Source organism: Tamandua tetradactyla, chromosome 10, assembly GCF_023851605.1.
Source record: "Tamandua tetradactyla isolate mTamTet1 chromosome 10, mTamTet1.pri, whole genome shotgun sequence".
Taxonomy (NCBI): Eukaryota; Metazoa; Chordata; class Mammalia; order Pilosa; family Myrmecophagidae; genus Tamandua; species Tamandua tetradactyla.
In genome coordinates, this window is record NC_135336.1 from 88,305,399 (window position 1) to 88,321,892 (window position 16,494).

The following is a 16,494-nucleotide window of genomic DNA, read 5'->3' on the forward strand; positions in this document are numbered from 1 at the left end:
TCCTGGAGTGGGTTCGGAGCAGTTAGTTGGAAGGGGAGGGCAGGTCTGGCGGGCGCCGCGCGGGTGGGTGGCAGGCGGCGGACAGCACCCTACGGGTTGGAACTGGGTTTACAGCTGAGTTCATGGTGGTTTATAGAAAAAGAATAATCTGTCACCCTATCACCTGCTTCTAAGGGTGGATAGAACTAAGAAAAACTTTGAAAGCCACGTTTAAGACCTGACAAAGTTTTCCAAACTCTTGCATTTTCAGTGGAACACTGTAGGGGTAAGACTGGGAGGGCAGAGAGTTAATGCAGAAGATTTGTATGATATCCGGCAAGACTAGCTTCGATCTAAATTTTGTGTGGAGTCCTGAAAAGAGTCATTTGGTCAAGAAGTTAATTGTCGTCCCAAGGCGCACCTGAAAAATTAAATAGCAGTATTGATGCTTTATAGTGACTCATTAGATGTCCTTTATATGTGAAAAATTTACTGGAGCTCTTTCTACAGCATCGAAGTGATACCCTGCTGTCCTCTGCCTGCCGCAATTACAGTTCGTCTTTCAAGTTTTCCTTTGGACTGTGGGCTGGTGCAGTCCTCAAACCAGATTTGCTAGTGCTGTCTTCACAGCTGCAGACTTCATTTTTCATTTTCACCAGAACTTGTTTACTTCATTCTTATGTACCTACCTTTACACCTTATAATCATCTTTTATGTCTCAAGTACCATTCTCTTTTTCTGTTTCAATGCAACAAGTGTTTCTTAAGAATCTGTCCGTACTTACACTCTACTAGATGCTACAGGCAGTTCAGAAGAAATGCTTAAAACATTTCTTTGTCCTTGAACTTTAGATTCAAGGCAGAGAAATAATAGATGTCCAAGTTAAAAGATTTAAGAAACTGTCTACAATAGTGTCTTATTAGAGTATAAAATGAATAGTGCACAATATAAACATTGAAAGTTTAGGACAGAAGTTTATTGAGTTGATGGTTGGTGAAGGCTTCATTGAGATGGAGAATTAGAGAATTGGTAAGATTTGGATAGATGGAGAGAACATGCCTGCTGAGAATTGGAGGTATAGAGGTGTGGGCAAGGTGGTTTAGACTGGAGGATTCTGAAGTGATTGGCCTGATTGGAATGGAAAGAGTGGTGGTCTGGGTTTTAGATCTGGTTTTTAGTTCTGTCTCTGGCACTCTGCCCAATATAAAGGGTTTTTTTGTGTGTGAAAATCAAAGGAGGTAATGTTTGTGAGATGGTTTTGAAGACCAAAAGTTCTGTATACAGTAATTATAATCTTCATGGTTCTTTGTTAATGAGAGTCACAATTACTAGAGAATTGTGGCCAAATTATAAAGGAACATGAGTGCAAAGCAAGTGTTTGGGCTGGGAAATTATTAAATACTATTAGTCAAGAGAGTGATGTGATTAAAATGGCATTAGGACACTGAATACAGCAGATTAGAGAGTTGGATTGTAGGCAAGAACTTGGGAGTTATATTTTTAGTTTTTAGAATCTACCATTTGTTCTAGATAAGATGAATGTCATTTTGAGGGTGAGGGAAAGCACATAAAGTGTACCTCATTTAATGTATACCCATATTCTTTGTGTTCTGTTGTTAGTTCATTCATTTTGTAAACATTTTAGATTGGAAATGTTTTCTTACCAGAAACCTTTACTTGATGTGGCAGTCATTCTTCAAACAAATATTTTTAAATTACTTCACCTTTAATTACACTAACCCATTTGGAGCTAAAAAGGGAATACTTCTAAAACTCTCTAAGTCAGGACAAAAATGACAGTTTATATCATATTTAACTGGAAAGTGTTTTTAGAACATATGTACTCCACTTTCTACTTACAGAATAAAAATTTTAATGAACATTCCAGATAAATTAACTGTTATGAGGTAGTCATTGAAGTGATTTTTTTTTGGTTAATACTTTTAATTACATGACCATAATTATACTATTTGACATTTTGGATAAAACCAGTTACAATACACAAGATTTTCAAATGAGACGATATGTATCAAACTAATAGATATGCAAAGTTTACAGGCCATTATGAAGCTTTATCTTAAAAATACCTTCTGGAGAATAAACATTCATTAGACCAGTTCTCTCAGCTTTAAAAACATATGGTTAGAAATAATACATTTTAATTAAAAAAATCAAGACAATGATTGATCAAATAGTGATTAATCAGTTACATTTTAAAACTTTTAATAGTAATCTGTACATGAGTGCAGGATAGATAAAAGTCTGCAAATTATTAATATCAAACTGCAGTACTATAATCAGATGAACGTGACTGCTGACTGTTAATTCTACTGGATAATTATGGAGGTAATTTTCTACACAGTGTAGGTGAATTGTCCAGTCTTTTAAACACGTCTCTAGTATTTCCTCTTAGCAAAATTGGAAATATTCAAATTGGGAGAGATGGAAGATCAGCAGCTAGCCTTACCAGGTCAGTTTCAGTGGGAAATAACTATTAAAGAAATGAAATATGTTTAAAGCTTTTTGATGAACATTGTTTTCCAAAATATTAAAAATAAGGAGTTGAGCTACTTTTAGAACAAACCTCAAGTGAGTACACTGCTCACTTGTCAAGAACAATGATTCAGGCAAAGGAAGGGCTGCAGGAGCGCTTGGCACAACACCTCCCAGAGAGCCCACTGGTCCTCTCGGCACGCAATCTACATCAAGCTCCAAGTGCAAACACACTGCCTCATGAGAACATTTGGGAATGCCTCTAAAACTTCTTTGGGCCCAAGCAAAGAGGTAGAAATTACCCCTGTAGAGGGGGAGAAGGGCAGGAAAGGGAGTGGGTGGCTGATAGGCCAAGGGGATCAAGTGTTAGACCTGTACAATTCTGGAGACTCAGAAGAGCAGCTGGCTGCCGGGAAGCAGCTACATTTGACAAGATGAGCTCCTTGTTTTGATGAGACACTGCTCAAGAGCAACCCTTCCTCACTGACAGTGAAGAAAGAGTCATTGAAGTGATTTTGATACTGATAATTTTTTTTAATGCATGTCAAGTCCAACTTTTCAAGTTTCATTACTATTATGTAAAGTTATGTAGACCTATATGCACTTTCAGCACTTTTCATGGGTTTTTCAAAGCCTTAAAACTGGTGTTGACAATAATATATATATATTTACATATAATAATGTAAGTAATTTGACAGTGAAGTTGTAATCAGTGCTCTGTTAGCTAATATCCATAGGGAATCCTTGTGTGGAAAATGCAGATTTTATCACTTTTTATATTTGGCTTTGAAATTATGCTAAAGGGAGTTTGAAATGTTCTAACTCCCTTTAGAAAATTGTTTTCAGAATTATTTTTAAATTTTCCTTTGAGAAATTACCAATTTAATTTGCATTGACTGTAGAGCTAAGAACGATACCTCAGAAAGAAAGGAGACCAGCTTCAGTTTTAAAAGTGTTACCACCTGTTCCACATGTATATTACTAAGAGTTGGATTTCTAATGATGTAAAATGCTGAGACTTTCCAAGTCTGTAAGTTTAGGCTCTAGCCTGAACTTTGTATTTATTTGAAACCTCTCAACCTTGCTAAGAGTCACTTTCCCAAGCTATGTAAAGCAGTGGTAATACTGTCTGTTCCACCTACTTTGTAGTGTTCTTATTGAAAATGAAATGATGTATGTGAATGGCCCTTGTAAATTACAAAGGATGATGAACATGGAAAATCTTACTATCTTATATGGGACTTAGTTATATTACTATCTCCTAAAGAAATGTAAACATACTCTTTTTTTTTTTTTTGTCAAGCTAACTTTATCTTGTTTTCTAGATAATTATTTTGTGTCATTAAGTAGTCCATAAAGTGCCAACATGGGAAAGAAACGGACAAAGGGAAAAACTGTTCCAATTGATGATTCTGCTGAATCTTTAGGTATTATTTTGCTAATTGAATCTTTATATTCCCAAATGGGTATATATTTTAATACACAGAGTGGGATCAAAGTGTTCACTATTCTTATATAGTTTTTTTAAACTTTAATTTTGTATACCTGTCATTTAATAGTTTTCTGCAGTATTTTTGATGGCATAATACTCCATTTGATTGAAAGGAACATGATTGCATATTTTATAACTAAGTAATCCTTACTATTATAAATGTAAGTAGTCTTTAACCTTTTAGTGTTAGAATTGGAGTGATGGCAAACATTTTTTAGTTAAATCTCTATACACATCCACTTATTTCCTTAGTATAAATACCAGAGCAAAATTGCTAGCTCAAGGGATATGAATATTTTCAAGGCTTCTTTTTTTAATTTCGACAAGTTGTTCTCTGATTTAAAGGCCCCCTAGCAGCATAAGATGCCCATTTCCCTGAACTTTCACTAGCACTGGTTAATATCATTTGTAAATATTTTGCTGATTTGACAGTTGGAAAAGGGTATCTTTTTTTTAAATTTGTATTTCTTTGAGTACTGCTGAGTCTCCATGTTTTTTCATATGATCTCATTTGCATTTATATTTTTTCTTTTGATGAATTTCAAGTTCATTGGACATAAAGGTTAATAGAGCCACCTAACTAGTTTCTATGCCTCTACTAGCTTTCAAAACCCTCCACTTTGTGACCCCAATATGGTTTTCACCCTCAGGCTAGCTGCTCATTTTACGTTGTGTGGCTCTTCCACACCTTATTATGTCATTCCAATGAGACAGCAGGTCTGATTTTATAGCCCATGATTTTGTTCTGGGAATGTAGCCTTTTCAGGCTGTCCTTCACTCCCTGACATAATTTAGAATGTGAATTTTAGAGTCAGAAAGACCTGCGTCCAAATTCTGGCATAGCCGCTTACCAGTAAAATGTCCTTGAGCACTAAATCTTAGTTTTCTTATCTGCCATTGGGTAATAATAGTATCTTCTACGGTGGTTGTGAAGATTAATATATGTAGAAAATTTAGCACAGTGCCAGGCTCACAGTAAAGGCTTAATCAGTTAGAAACTTTTATTATTGTTAATATCTTCCAAGACTGTCCAGATATTAAGTATCCTGTGAAACTTTCGGTGACTTGACTCTCTCTTTTTGTGCTGCTATGTATGTTTGGAGATTTTTACATATTTACTTTCCTTTTCTGCCAGAAGCTACTCAAGGCAAAGAGCTGTGGCTTAGTTGCTTTTGGTGCCCTGGCGTTCTAGCGTAGTACCTGACCTAGGAAGTAGGTGAATTGTTGATTGAATGAAGGACCATCTTTACAAACCTTCTAAGATAAAGAGTATCATAAATATGATAAAGGGCCCTGACTTAAAGAAAATAACTAAATACAATGAAATGAATTGGGAAGGTTATACTTTGAACTTCAAATAAGTAAGCCCCCAAATTTATATAAACCTGTTTTTTCATATAATAATCTCATAATATCAATATCAAACAAAAATTTAAGTTTTTAGATTATATAAGTTTATTTATAGAATAAATTCACTTTTGAAATTGGGATGAAGGGTGAGTTTGAGATTAACTGAAGGAAGCCAGTTTTGACCTCATGTACTCCTTCTTTATCACTTGTTTTAATAGAGCCTATGTGCAGACACATTAGAAAAGGATTGGAACAAGGTAATTTGAAAAAGGCTTTAGTGAACGTGGAATGGAATATTTGCCAAGATTGTAAGACGGACAATAAAGTAAAAGATAAATCTGAAGAGGAAACGGAAGAAAACCCTTCAGTTTGGCTATGTCTTAAATGTGGTCATCAGGTATGCCTAGATTTTGATCAGTGTGGGATTTTTGGAAACTCTCTGAATTTGTTTTGGAATGTATTACCTAAAAGTACAGCATGGGCGACTCAGATACCGGTTGGCATAGGTTGTGTTCTTTGAAGAAAAGATGCTTTTCCTGAGATTTGCATGTAGGTGGTTTATTGGAGCTCATTCTCAGGTACCACACCAAGAAAAGAATGAGGAAAGCAAGATTGGTCAGAGAGAGGAGTTGAGCCAAGAGGCACTTGTTACAGAGCCTCAACTTATCCCACAGTAAACTCCGGCCCTTCAGCGATGTCTAGGTCTTTGTACCCACAGTGACCAGTCACTGGATATGAGCTACCCCTGGGGAAGAGGAGTGATCTAGGACAAGGCAGCTGCCTTCAGTTAAGGATACTTCATTGTACCACAGAGTCCACTATACCATCTCACAGGTGTTGCCATGGTACTAAATGTTAAGACCTTCTAGTCACTCTTGTGCACCAGGTTTATATGTTAGGAAACTTGTATTCCCAAATGAAGCATCAAGGTGGGGCAGACATCCTTTTTATTTTACATTTTTGTTTTTTTTATTGAGATTCTTATAGATTCACATGCAGTTGTAAGAACTACTGCAGCGAGAGCTCTTACATGCTTTGCCTAGTTTTCCTCAGTGGTGACATTTTGCAAAATTAAAGTATAAAATCACCATGGGGATACTAATTTTGATATAATCCACCAAGCTTATTCACATTTCCCCAGTTTTATTTGTGTTCATTTGAATGTGTGTATGAGTACTATATATTAAGTTAAATACAGTTCTGTCACCTGTGTAGGTTTGTGTCCCTACCACTGCAGTCAAAATATTGAACAGTTTCAGCACCAGAAAGATCCCTTATATACCCCTTTATGACTACCCTCACTTCCCCCCTGCCACCTTGCCAACCTTTGGCAACCGCACCACTGGTCTGGTCTACATTTCAAAAATGTTATATAAATAGAATCATATGTAGTATATACCTGTTAGAGTTGACTTTTTTCAAATTGTTGTGTATATCAATAGTCCATTTTTATTGTGAGTAGTATTCAGTGTATATATTTACCCGTGTTGAGCAGGCAAGACTACCCCTAGGTTTGATGATTTGCTAGGAAGACTCAAAGGCCTCAGAATATGGTTGTATCACATTTATTACAGTGAGGGGCTACAAAACACAATCAGCTAAGAGAAAAGGCACACAGTCCAGAGGAAACCAAATGAATGCTTCCAAGAGTCTTCTCCCAGTGGAGTCATATAGGTCATGCTTTATTCCCCTGGCAGCAAGTTATAACAACACATGCCAGGGAAGCTCGTTAGAAACTCAGTGCTCAGGGTTTTTATTAAGGCTGGGGCTGAAGGCATCCTTTTTTTTGGCACGTATCAAACTCCAGACTCCAAGAAGGAAAGTATATGTTGATTATAAACCACATTGTTTTTTCAAACAGTATAGGCACAGTGGATCTTTCATACCAGTTCTGGGAAGTGAGAACATTCCCAAAATTCATGTTTGTAGACACTAGCCAAAGGCTAACCTGCCAGTAGACCTTTCTAAGGATAGCAAACTCAGGCTTGCAATTTTAATTTTTTTCTGCATATAGTGCATAGTTAGTTTAATCATTCAACTAGACATCTGGGCTGATACCATTTTTTTTGGCTATTGCAAATAAAGCTGCTCTGAACATTTGTGTATGAGTTTTTGTGTAAATTTAGGTTTTCATTTCAGTGGAATAAATGTGCAGGAGGGTAATTGACTGGTTGTACAGTAATAGCATGTTTAGTTTTATCCAAAAGTGCCAAGCTTTCTCCATAGTAGCTGTATTATTTTCCATTTGCACTGGTAATGTATGAATAATCTCTTTTCTCCATATCCTTGCCAGCATTTGTTGTCATTATTTTTTGTTTTAGCCATCCTGATAGGTATGTTGTAATAACTCACGGTCAGACAGCCAGTTGTTTTTAAAACAATCTATATGTTAGCAAAGAGCATACTTATTGTCTATATTTGAAAAGGATTTAATTGAGTGTTTATATATAGATGTATCTTTAAGACTATATTTTGCTATTTCAGATTTTCCAGAATACATTTACTATTCTACCTTTCTATCTTTCTACCTTTTTAATTCCTAAGGGTAAGACAGCATTGTTAACTATTAATTTTGTCCTGCTATTATTATCTTTTGCTACTGTAAGTACAGCTGTTCTCTCAAGACATTGCATCTTATTCTTGGTGTCAAATTATCTAAACGGTGTTTCAGTTTTCAAAATTTATATCAAATTTTAATTCCTTTATTTTAGAATTAAATATTGACTGGGATAAATTAGATCAGTAGTGATTTGATTAGAATTAGAAGCCACTGGCATTCCAGCCCATTTGAGTTATGCTATTCCCTCCTACCTATGAAATTAGCAGCTAAGTATAATTATCTTGAATTGGTACAGTATATTTAATTGTAACTAAGTTCAACAGAATATCATTCTCTTTGTAATAAATTAACCTAACAATAAATGCAAACAAATAGACTAATAAATATGCAACAATATATATACACACACATACCTGCATATTTGCATGTACATATATATATATAGCTGTTAAACCTTCAGAGTATATTTTCAGCTCCAGTAGAAGCAGGACATGTTATTTTAGTGTGGTCCAAGGAGGTTGGTGTCCTGGTTCAGATAGGTAGACAGTGAAGGTGTATTTCTAAGTGATCTAACCAGCTGGCGGTAGAATATGTGATCGTCCTCTTTTATAAGTAAGCCTATACATCTTTTAGATGAAAATCTTCCATTTACTTGTTCAGTTAATGCTTTTGACCATCTCCCATGCACTAGGTTTTTTGGTAATAGGAAAGCTAATGTCACATAATTCATGCATTTGAGAGTTATAGTACAGGGGAAAAAGGATGTGAACACTAGTAACTGTAATAGAAGGTAGAAAATAAGAAATGCCACCAAGAATTTACACCATGTTTTATACACATTTGTGCACTGGAAGGATAAAATTCCTTGTGGGATGAGCATAGGTTTCTGGGGGAAGATGTCTTTTCAGCAAGATCCTGAAGAATGGGGGCACTTGACCAGGTGGTAGTGACTGTGGAGGATTCTAGGGTAAATTAGAATAACATGAACAAAATTGTATAGTTGTGAAAGTGTTGATTGTGTTTTTAACTGGTATATGTTTTATGAATAGGAGAATCTGTGTGTTAATGCTGGAATGATAAGGTAGCATCAATGAGTATTTAGTTTAAGAGAGTAAGAGCAATTCATAATTTTCAAATTGAGTATATGAACAGAACCTTGTTTTCAGAACATTTAACTGAAAAAGTATAGGTATCTGAAGGAGGAAGCTGAAGTCAAGAGGACAATTAGGGTATCTTTAAGTAGTCCACGCCGGACCTTATGAGCAACTGAATTAGTGTGATTTAATTGGGTCTAGAAAGGACAGTATGAAAAGGAAGGGTACATTTAATGCATGGTTTTCTGAATATCTCCTTCCTTAACTCAAGTTTTAACAAAATCCAGAGTCTAGAGCCTAACATTTTGTATCCAAAATTATAAGAATGGTGACAATCCTTGTGCTGCTTCCTTGTTCATTATATAGACAATTAATTTTCTCCTTTTTTCCATGAATTTGTGACTTTGAGATTTATGATTCTCTAGGGCTGTGGCAGAAATTCTCAGGAGCAGCATGCCTTGAAGCATTATTTGACACCAAGATCTGAACCTCACTGTCTGGTTCTTAATTTGGACACCTGGAGTGTATGGTGAGTTTTGACTCTGAAAACTATTTGAAATATTGGAAAATGGTACTGTTTGTAAATAAAATTTAAGAAGCAAGAAAGTTAGCATTTTTCATATATTTTTTACAAATATCATCACTTTCAGAGGCTAGAGAATGTGATGTTATGCAAAGCTTTTGTTTTGTATTGAACAAACAAATGTTGTAGCATGTGTAAGACTTTGAAATCTATACCCTTTTCTTGCTGGTGATATTGTAAAGCGTTTGATGGCTTGGATTTTGGTTTAAAATTGGTACATAGAACAAATTTCAGATAAACTGAGGAAAGAGTAAAATTTTGGGAATGTATTTGCGTAAAAATAAATATCAGGCTGGTATGTTGTATTTTACTCATTAAAACAATTTTCACATCTTTAGAACCCATGTATTTTTACAACTATGCTCACTTGTCATCTGTGATTTATCAAATTTATTAATTTAGTTGGTGTAGGTCTTTTATTTTGAAATATGTGTAGAGAAACCTTTTGACTTTATTGTTATAATTAACCATTCTAATAAAATGTTTTCACAATATTTATACATAGCCAAAATTATGGCTAACCTTGTTAATGATGAATCAGAGTTAATATAATCTTCTTTGAGAAAAACATATGAAATTATAATTTCCAGTTTCTCTAATAGAATAATTTGGTGTTTATGTACTTTGTGGTCCAGGAATTATAATTTGGTCTCCTTTTTTGGTTGTCAGTTTGTCATTTTTCTTCTCTATGATGTCTTGGGAGACAGGTGTTACATGTGTGATGAGGAGGTCCAGTATTGTAATTCAGATCGATTGGGGCAGGTGGTTGATTATATTAGAAAACAAGCTGGCTTTACAGCGCAAAAATCAGGTAAAATGATGTGTTTCTTAATATGTAATGTAATGCTGATTTATGTATGTTCTGATCTTTAGATTTATTTATTATGCTACTCCAGCATTTACACGTAGCTGGCTAAAATTACTTATGGTTGATTTTAATATGTTTATTATTTTTGGTTAAGATTGTAAAATGGAAATATATATAATTAAAGTTAGAAGGAATCTGAGAAATAATTTAGTTGGATATGATGAAGAGTCTGGACTAAGGTAATAGGCAGTAACTTCCTGTCTGCCTATCCTGGGATGAGGCTTAAGGTAGATTTTTGTGATATTAATTTACTCTTTTACATTTTGTACAGCAAGATTTCAGTCTGTTTGTTGGAATGATATAACAGTAAAGTACTTGTAACTCTTAATGGCCAGATACTTCTCAGATTTTTTCATGCATAATTAAATTGAATTGGCATATATTATTTGCTTTAAGCTAGTTCTTTAGATTTTTGCTTTTTAGAGAGGATAGGATGGTCGAAGAAATATCTTCTTTAGCAGAGCCAGAATAGTTTGTTTTTACATTTCATAATTGGCTTTAGACCCAGTCAGTTATTTTAAATATTTTATTTTATGCCCACATTCTTTACTTGATTCTTTTATACTCTTAATTTCATAAGGTTATATATGCTCATTTGTAAAGAATTTTGGGATAGTAAAAACAGGGAAGAGGGCGGGCCATGGTGGCTCAGCAGGCAAGAGTGCTTGCCTGCCATGCCAGAGGACCTGGGTTCGATTTCCGGTGCCTGCCCATACAAAAAAAAAAATGGAGGAAAAAAAAAAAGGGAAGATTTATGCCAAAGCAAAAAATATTTGGCTTCATTTGTCAAATTAATGCTTACATGAGTTCTGAATATGTTCATTTATTGATTTCTCTTTTTCTTTTAATAGTAATTTACCTTTATTTATTAGGCAGCATTTAAAATCAAACTGGTAGCATTTGATTTTTATTATTAATTTATTATGTAAAATGCATCAATTTCTAGTTCTCTGACCCAGTTATAATTTTGCAGTTGGTATCACCATATTATACATTTTGCTAAACTTTTTTTTTTCCTTTTTTTAATGCAGCAAAAGAAAATGGGAACATTGAACTTGAAAATAAAAAATTAGAAAAGGAGAGTAAAAATGAACAAGAGAGAGAAAAAAAGGAAAATATGGCTAAAGAACATCCTCACATGAATTCTACTTCCCAAATTTCTGTGAAAGGACTCAGTAATTTGGGAAATACATGTTTCTTCAATGCAGTTATGCAGGTACCAGTATTAATTTTTTCCCCTTTTGAAAAGGTCTTTATCTTTTCCTAATATTTTAGAATCTGTTACTTGGTTGCTTCCCCCTCCCCCCACCCTAGTTTAAATTTATTTTTGTGTTTTCAAAGAAAACTAAAAGAAGTGTTTTATTTTGCATGGTAGTAAAACATCTTGAAAAGCATTGGGGTGCAATGGGGTTCAAAACAAGCATGGCCTGTGCCCTCATGGAGCTGACTTGGTGGGCAAGTAATGGATAAACTAGAACAGAGACAAATAAGTAGTTCCAAGTGCGTGTTAAGTGGTTTTGTGTGAGAGGATTGTGATGAAATGAACAAAGTGACTTCAGATTGGTGGGTTGAAGAATGGCCCCCTGAAGTAATGAATAAGCTCAGTACTGAGGTATTTATAAGCCAAACAGAGTGGGAGAAGCACTTGCCAAAACTCCGTTTCCTAAATATAGACAGAATAAAGATTGTAATCTAGTGTTGTAATGATTTTTTGCTTTGATGGAGTATTCACTTAAAATGAATTCACTTTGCCTGTAAAATAATTTTCCTTTTCTTTTCCATCCTGCATTCCAGAATTTGTCACAAACACCAGTACTTAGAGAACTACTGAAAGAAGTAAAAATGTCTGGAACAATTGTGAAAATTGAACCACCTGCTTTGGCACTAACAGTATGTACTTAAAAATTTTCTTTTACAGTTAATATGTTTCCGCTCTGAATATTCGCTGTAAGTTATTTGAAAGATTGACATTCATTTCCGTCTGATTTGTTTGTTTTGTTTTGTTTTGAGGTGCTAAGTTAAAACATTTCAGTCTGGATAGAAATGATAAGGGATTAACACTTGTTTTGCTATGTATCTTCTATGCTCTATTCACTTGCATTCTACCTCCTTGGAAATATTGTTGATATTCTTGAAGCTCTAGGCCTATGTTATTATTTTTAACATTTTAAAAGATAACTTAAGAGCTGTGTAGCTAAATGAGTTTTGTCTTATCTGTTTTTATTATTTACATTTTGCTTTAGCTCATTCAGTTCTGATATGGCAGTAAATTCTCGATAATCTAAAACTGACACAGTGAGGCTTAATTCTTCATCAGGCAGTCTGGGACTAGAAAGTTTCTATGTGTTGAACTGCACATTTTAACTTATAAATAAGACAGATCTGTCAGCACATTGGCAAAATATGTTAACTAGATTTTGGTAATGTAAATGATGCCAAAATTTGACTGAAGAAAGTAATTTTTATTCCCATATTCAGGAACCCTTAGAAATAAATCTTGAGCCTCCAGGGCCTCTTACTTTAGCCATGAGCCAGTTTCTTAATGAAATGCAAGAGACCAAAAAGGGAATCGTGACACCTAAAGAACTCTTTTCTCAGGTCTGTAAAAAGTGAGTATCTGTTTGATTGTACTTTTAGTATATCAGTGAGATGCTGAGAAACAGCAACAAAAAAATAGCATTAGTCAGTCCAGTATTATACATATATTGAAATATGACTTACTTCACTTGGGTTACAAAAAATTTTAAGTAAAAATTAAATTTGCCAAGGGATTTATTGGACTAAACAGAAGTTTTGAAAAACTAGAGATATTCACATTTGGGGATTTGATCCTAAGATTTTGTAAACATATCTTCAATGTTTTAGTAGACTCATAATTTCTTTTTTTTTCCTTCCCCCTCCTTCACTCCCCTCACCCCACAGAGCAGTGCGGTTTAAAGGCTATCAGCAGCAGGACAGCCAGGAGCTGCTTCGCTATTTATTGGATGGGATGAGAGCAGAAGAACATCAAGTTAGCAAATTACAACCATCGTATTTTAAAATTCCATCTTCTTTAACATTGTGATTTGATGTTTTGAGGGTGATTAAAGCAATGAAAGCTAGTTATTGAAGCTAATGTACTTCTAGTTTTTTTTTTCACTACTGGCCTCTTCAACCAGTATGCTTTTATCATGAGAATGAATCAAGAGAATTATAAGTGATTCTCCTTTCAGCAATGCTCTAAATTACTTGATATTTCAGTATTATTGTTCTTTAAGGATTTGGTTGTACTAGCCTCTACCAGGATAGTTGCAAACAGTATTGGAAACTGTACCAAACAGTTCCCATTGCAGTGCACCTTTACTCTTGTTCTGAGTGTGATTTTGAATCTAGGAAGTATTTTCATTTTGTAAGAGTCAGGGAACATATGTTACATTTGAAAATTTTTACTAATTGCCAGGATATAAAGCAATTTATTTTGGGCATGTGAATATAATTAATAGTTATAGTGACAGCTGACATTTATTTTTCTCTTACTGTATGCCAAGCACTGTGCTTAGTGTTTTATGTGAATTGTCTTACTCAGTCTTCACAACCATCCTGTGTAATAATGCTGTTATTATTATTATTATTATTATTATTTTGTTTGTTTGGGCAGGCACCGGGAATCGAACCCGGGTCTCCAGCATGGCAGGCAAGAAGTCTGCCTGCCAAGCCACTGTGGTCTGCCCTGCTGTTATTATTTTGTTCCATAGATTCTTAATGTGGTTGTAGAGAGATTCAGTACCCTACTCCAAGGTCACTAATAACAGTGGAACTGGGCTTTAAGCTCAGAAATCTGTTCCTGTAGTTCTTATTCTGTTTCTAGAATGAGATGTTTCAGTGGTCTTTCTAAAGGAGGTAGGCATATGTTGAAAAGCTTTGGTTTGAATATGTTAAGAACTTGGCAGTGTAAGGCAGTGCCTTTACTCAGGGTTTGCTGAATGCTTCATAGGCACAATTCTTTTAGTTCTTGGAATTGATTTTTTTTTTTTTTGCATGGGCAGGCACCGGGAATCGAACCTGGGTCTCCAGCATGCAGGCGAGAACTCTGCCTGCTGAGCGACAGTGGCCCACCCACTTTGAATTAATTTTGAAAATGTGAATTTGGAAACAGTAATTTTATTTCATTAAATCTAGGGAGCTACATCTTGATCTCTTTCTTGATTATATCTTTTCTAAGAAAATAACTGCAATTTAAAGTTTAATAGTATATACCCATTTCATTACTTTTAGAGAGTGAGTAAAGGAATTCTTAAAGCATTTGGTAATTCTACTGAAAAATTGGATGAAGAACTAAAAATTAAAGTTAAAGGTAATTTCTAACTTTTTGAACTAACATATACTATAGTTAAATTCCTCTCTATCCCTTAGGACAAAATTGCTGGCAATATATTTTGCATCTGCAGTTAGTATATAACTTCTCTTTATCACCATGATTTAAAAAAAAATCATTCAGTGCTCTAGAGGTGAATATTTTAGAAAAACTTAATTTGTGGTGTAGTCTTTTTTTATGCAACATTATAATGAAATTTATAAAGATAGACTAAAGTGGCATCCCCATTATAGTATTTAAAAGCTCAGTATTTTTATTGATAAGTAAATTAATTGCCCTTATGAGTTGGGAGTAGCTTTATTAATTATTAATCATGGGGCCACCTTAGTTCTTACTGTTGTGTGGCATTTAAAGATGTAGTAGAACTCTAATAGAACTTTTTTGTGATGAGTGGAATGTTGTGTATTTATGCTGTCCAATACAGTAGCAATTTGCCAGATGTGGCTACTGAGCACTTGAAATGTGGCTAGTGCAGCTGAAAAACTGAATTTTATTTTAATTTTTAATTAATTTAAATTTAAATGGCCACAAGTGACTAATGGCTACTGTATTGAACAGCACGGGTTAGAACCACCACATAGCAACACTTTGCTTCTCAATGTCCTTTAGGCCAGTAACAGATAGAATGGTGCTTTCTGGCACTAGCAGTCATAAAAATAGATTTCTGTATAAATAAGACTTTAAAAGCTCATGTATTTAGAAAATTGGGTGACAAGGTAGTAAAATTATCACCTTATATTAAGTTTATCAAGATTATTTTTAGGAACATAGGGAAAAATAAAAGGATTTGGTCTGAAACATTTTCCTAAATTTTCTTTTTTTTTAAATAAAACATGGAGTTCAGTTTTAGAGTTCCCAAAGCATATTACATGTATTCTTTCTAACTGTGCTATTGTGGTATCTTTCATTAGTACTAAATGATAATGTTAGAGCTAGAAGGATCTAGGATATCATCTCACCCAGTTTGATCATCTCATTTTACTAGTGGAGATACTGATATAGAAGGTTTCACTACCTTGTACAATTTATTTTCCACTGACCAGATTTTGGTTGAGAATTTTCTTTCTTTATTCATGAAAGGTGATTGTGTTATGTAGAATGCCATATGTTCAAAGTATGCTCAAAGGTAGAGTATATGCTGCTGATTTCTGTAGCGTAAAAATAAATTTATGGTAATTATGCAACGAGTAAAAAAGTTTATGGGATAGGCAACTCTGCAAGTGAAATCATTGCCCTTCCCCCATTTGGGACAAGACACCCAGGATGAATGTCTCCCTGGCAGCGTGGGAGATGACCCCCAGGGATGAGTCAAGTCTGGTCCTGGCACCATGGGATCAACAATTCCATCCTGACCAAAAGGGGGAAAAGAAATATAACATATATCAGTGGCTGAGAAAGTTCAAATAAAGAAGCTTCTGAAGTCACTCTTATGCAAACTTCAGTTAGACTTTGCTACCTATCATAACTTGCCAAACCCCAACCAAGACCATTCCAACCAATTCTAAAGAACACCTAGGGTGATATATAAGATTTTACAAAGGTTCCATGCACTAGGGTAACTTTCCAGAAACCTACAATTTCCACATGGGTCTCTGGACCAGATAAGTCCTGAAACCTAGAGGGGGCCGCCTTTCCAGAACATCAGCTAGATCCATCTCCCTACCCCATATTATTGACAGCCCTTTCCAACATGAAAAAGTTAGAATGGGCATAGTCCAAAT

At 34.8% G+C, this 16,494-nt stretch overlaps 1 protein-coding gene across 3 annotated transcripts in view; it reads left to right on the forward strand.

The window, feature by feature from the left end:
• The window catches only part of USP16 (ubiquitin specific peptidase 16), a 28,767-nt gene that overhangs the window by 390 nt on the left and 11,883 nt on the right, over window positions 1-16,494 (forward strand). Inside the window, exons 2-10 of one of the 3 annotated variants that reach the window (XM_077118790.1) lie at window positions 3,798-3,899; window positions 5,533-5,711; window positions 9,394-9,497; window positions 10,259-10,362; window positions 11,451-11,635; window positions 12,214-12,309; window positions 12,898-13,028; window positions 13,342-13,429; window positions 14,674-14,752. In XM_077118790.1, coding sequence (XP_076974905.1) covers window positions 3,839-3,899; window positions 5,533-5,711; window positions 9,394-9,497; window positions 10,259-10,362; window positions 11,451-11,635; window positions 12,214-12,309; window positions 12,898-13,028; window positions 13,342-13,429; window positions 14,674-14,752 — 1,027 coding nt within the window. In that variant the 5' untranslated portion in view covers window positions 3,798-3,838. Of the gene's footprint in view, window positions 1-3,797; window positions 3,900-5,532; window positions 5,712-9,391; window positions 9,498-10,220; window positions 10,363-11,450; window positions 11,636-12,213; window positions 12,310-12,897; window positions 13,029-13,341; window positions 13,430-14,673; window positions 14,753-16,494 lie in introns of those variants that run through there. The other 2 variants (XM_077118791.1, XM_077118792.1) reach the window with 2 other exon arrangements.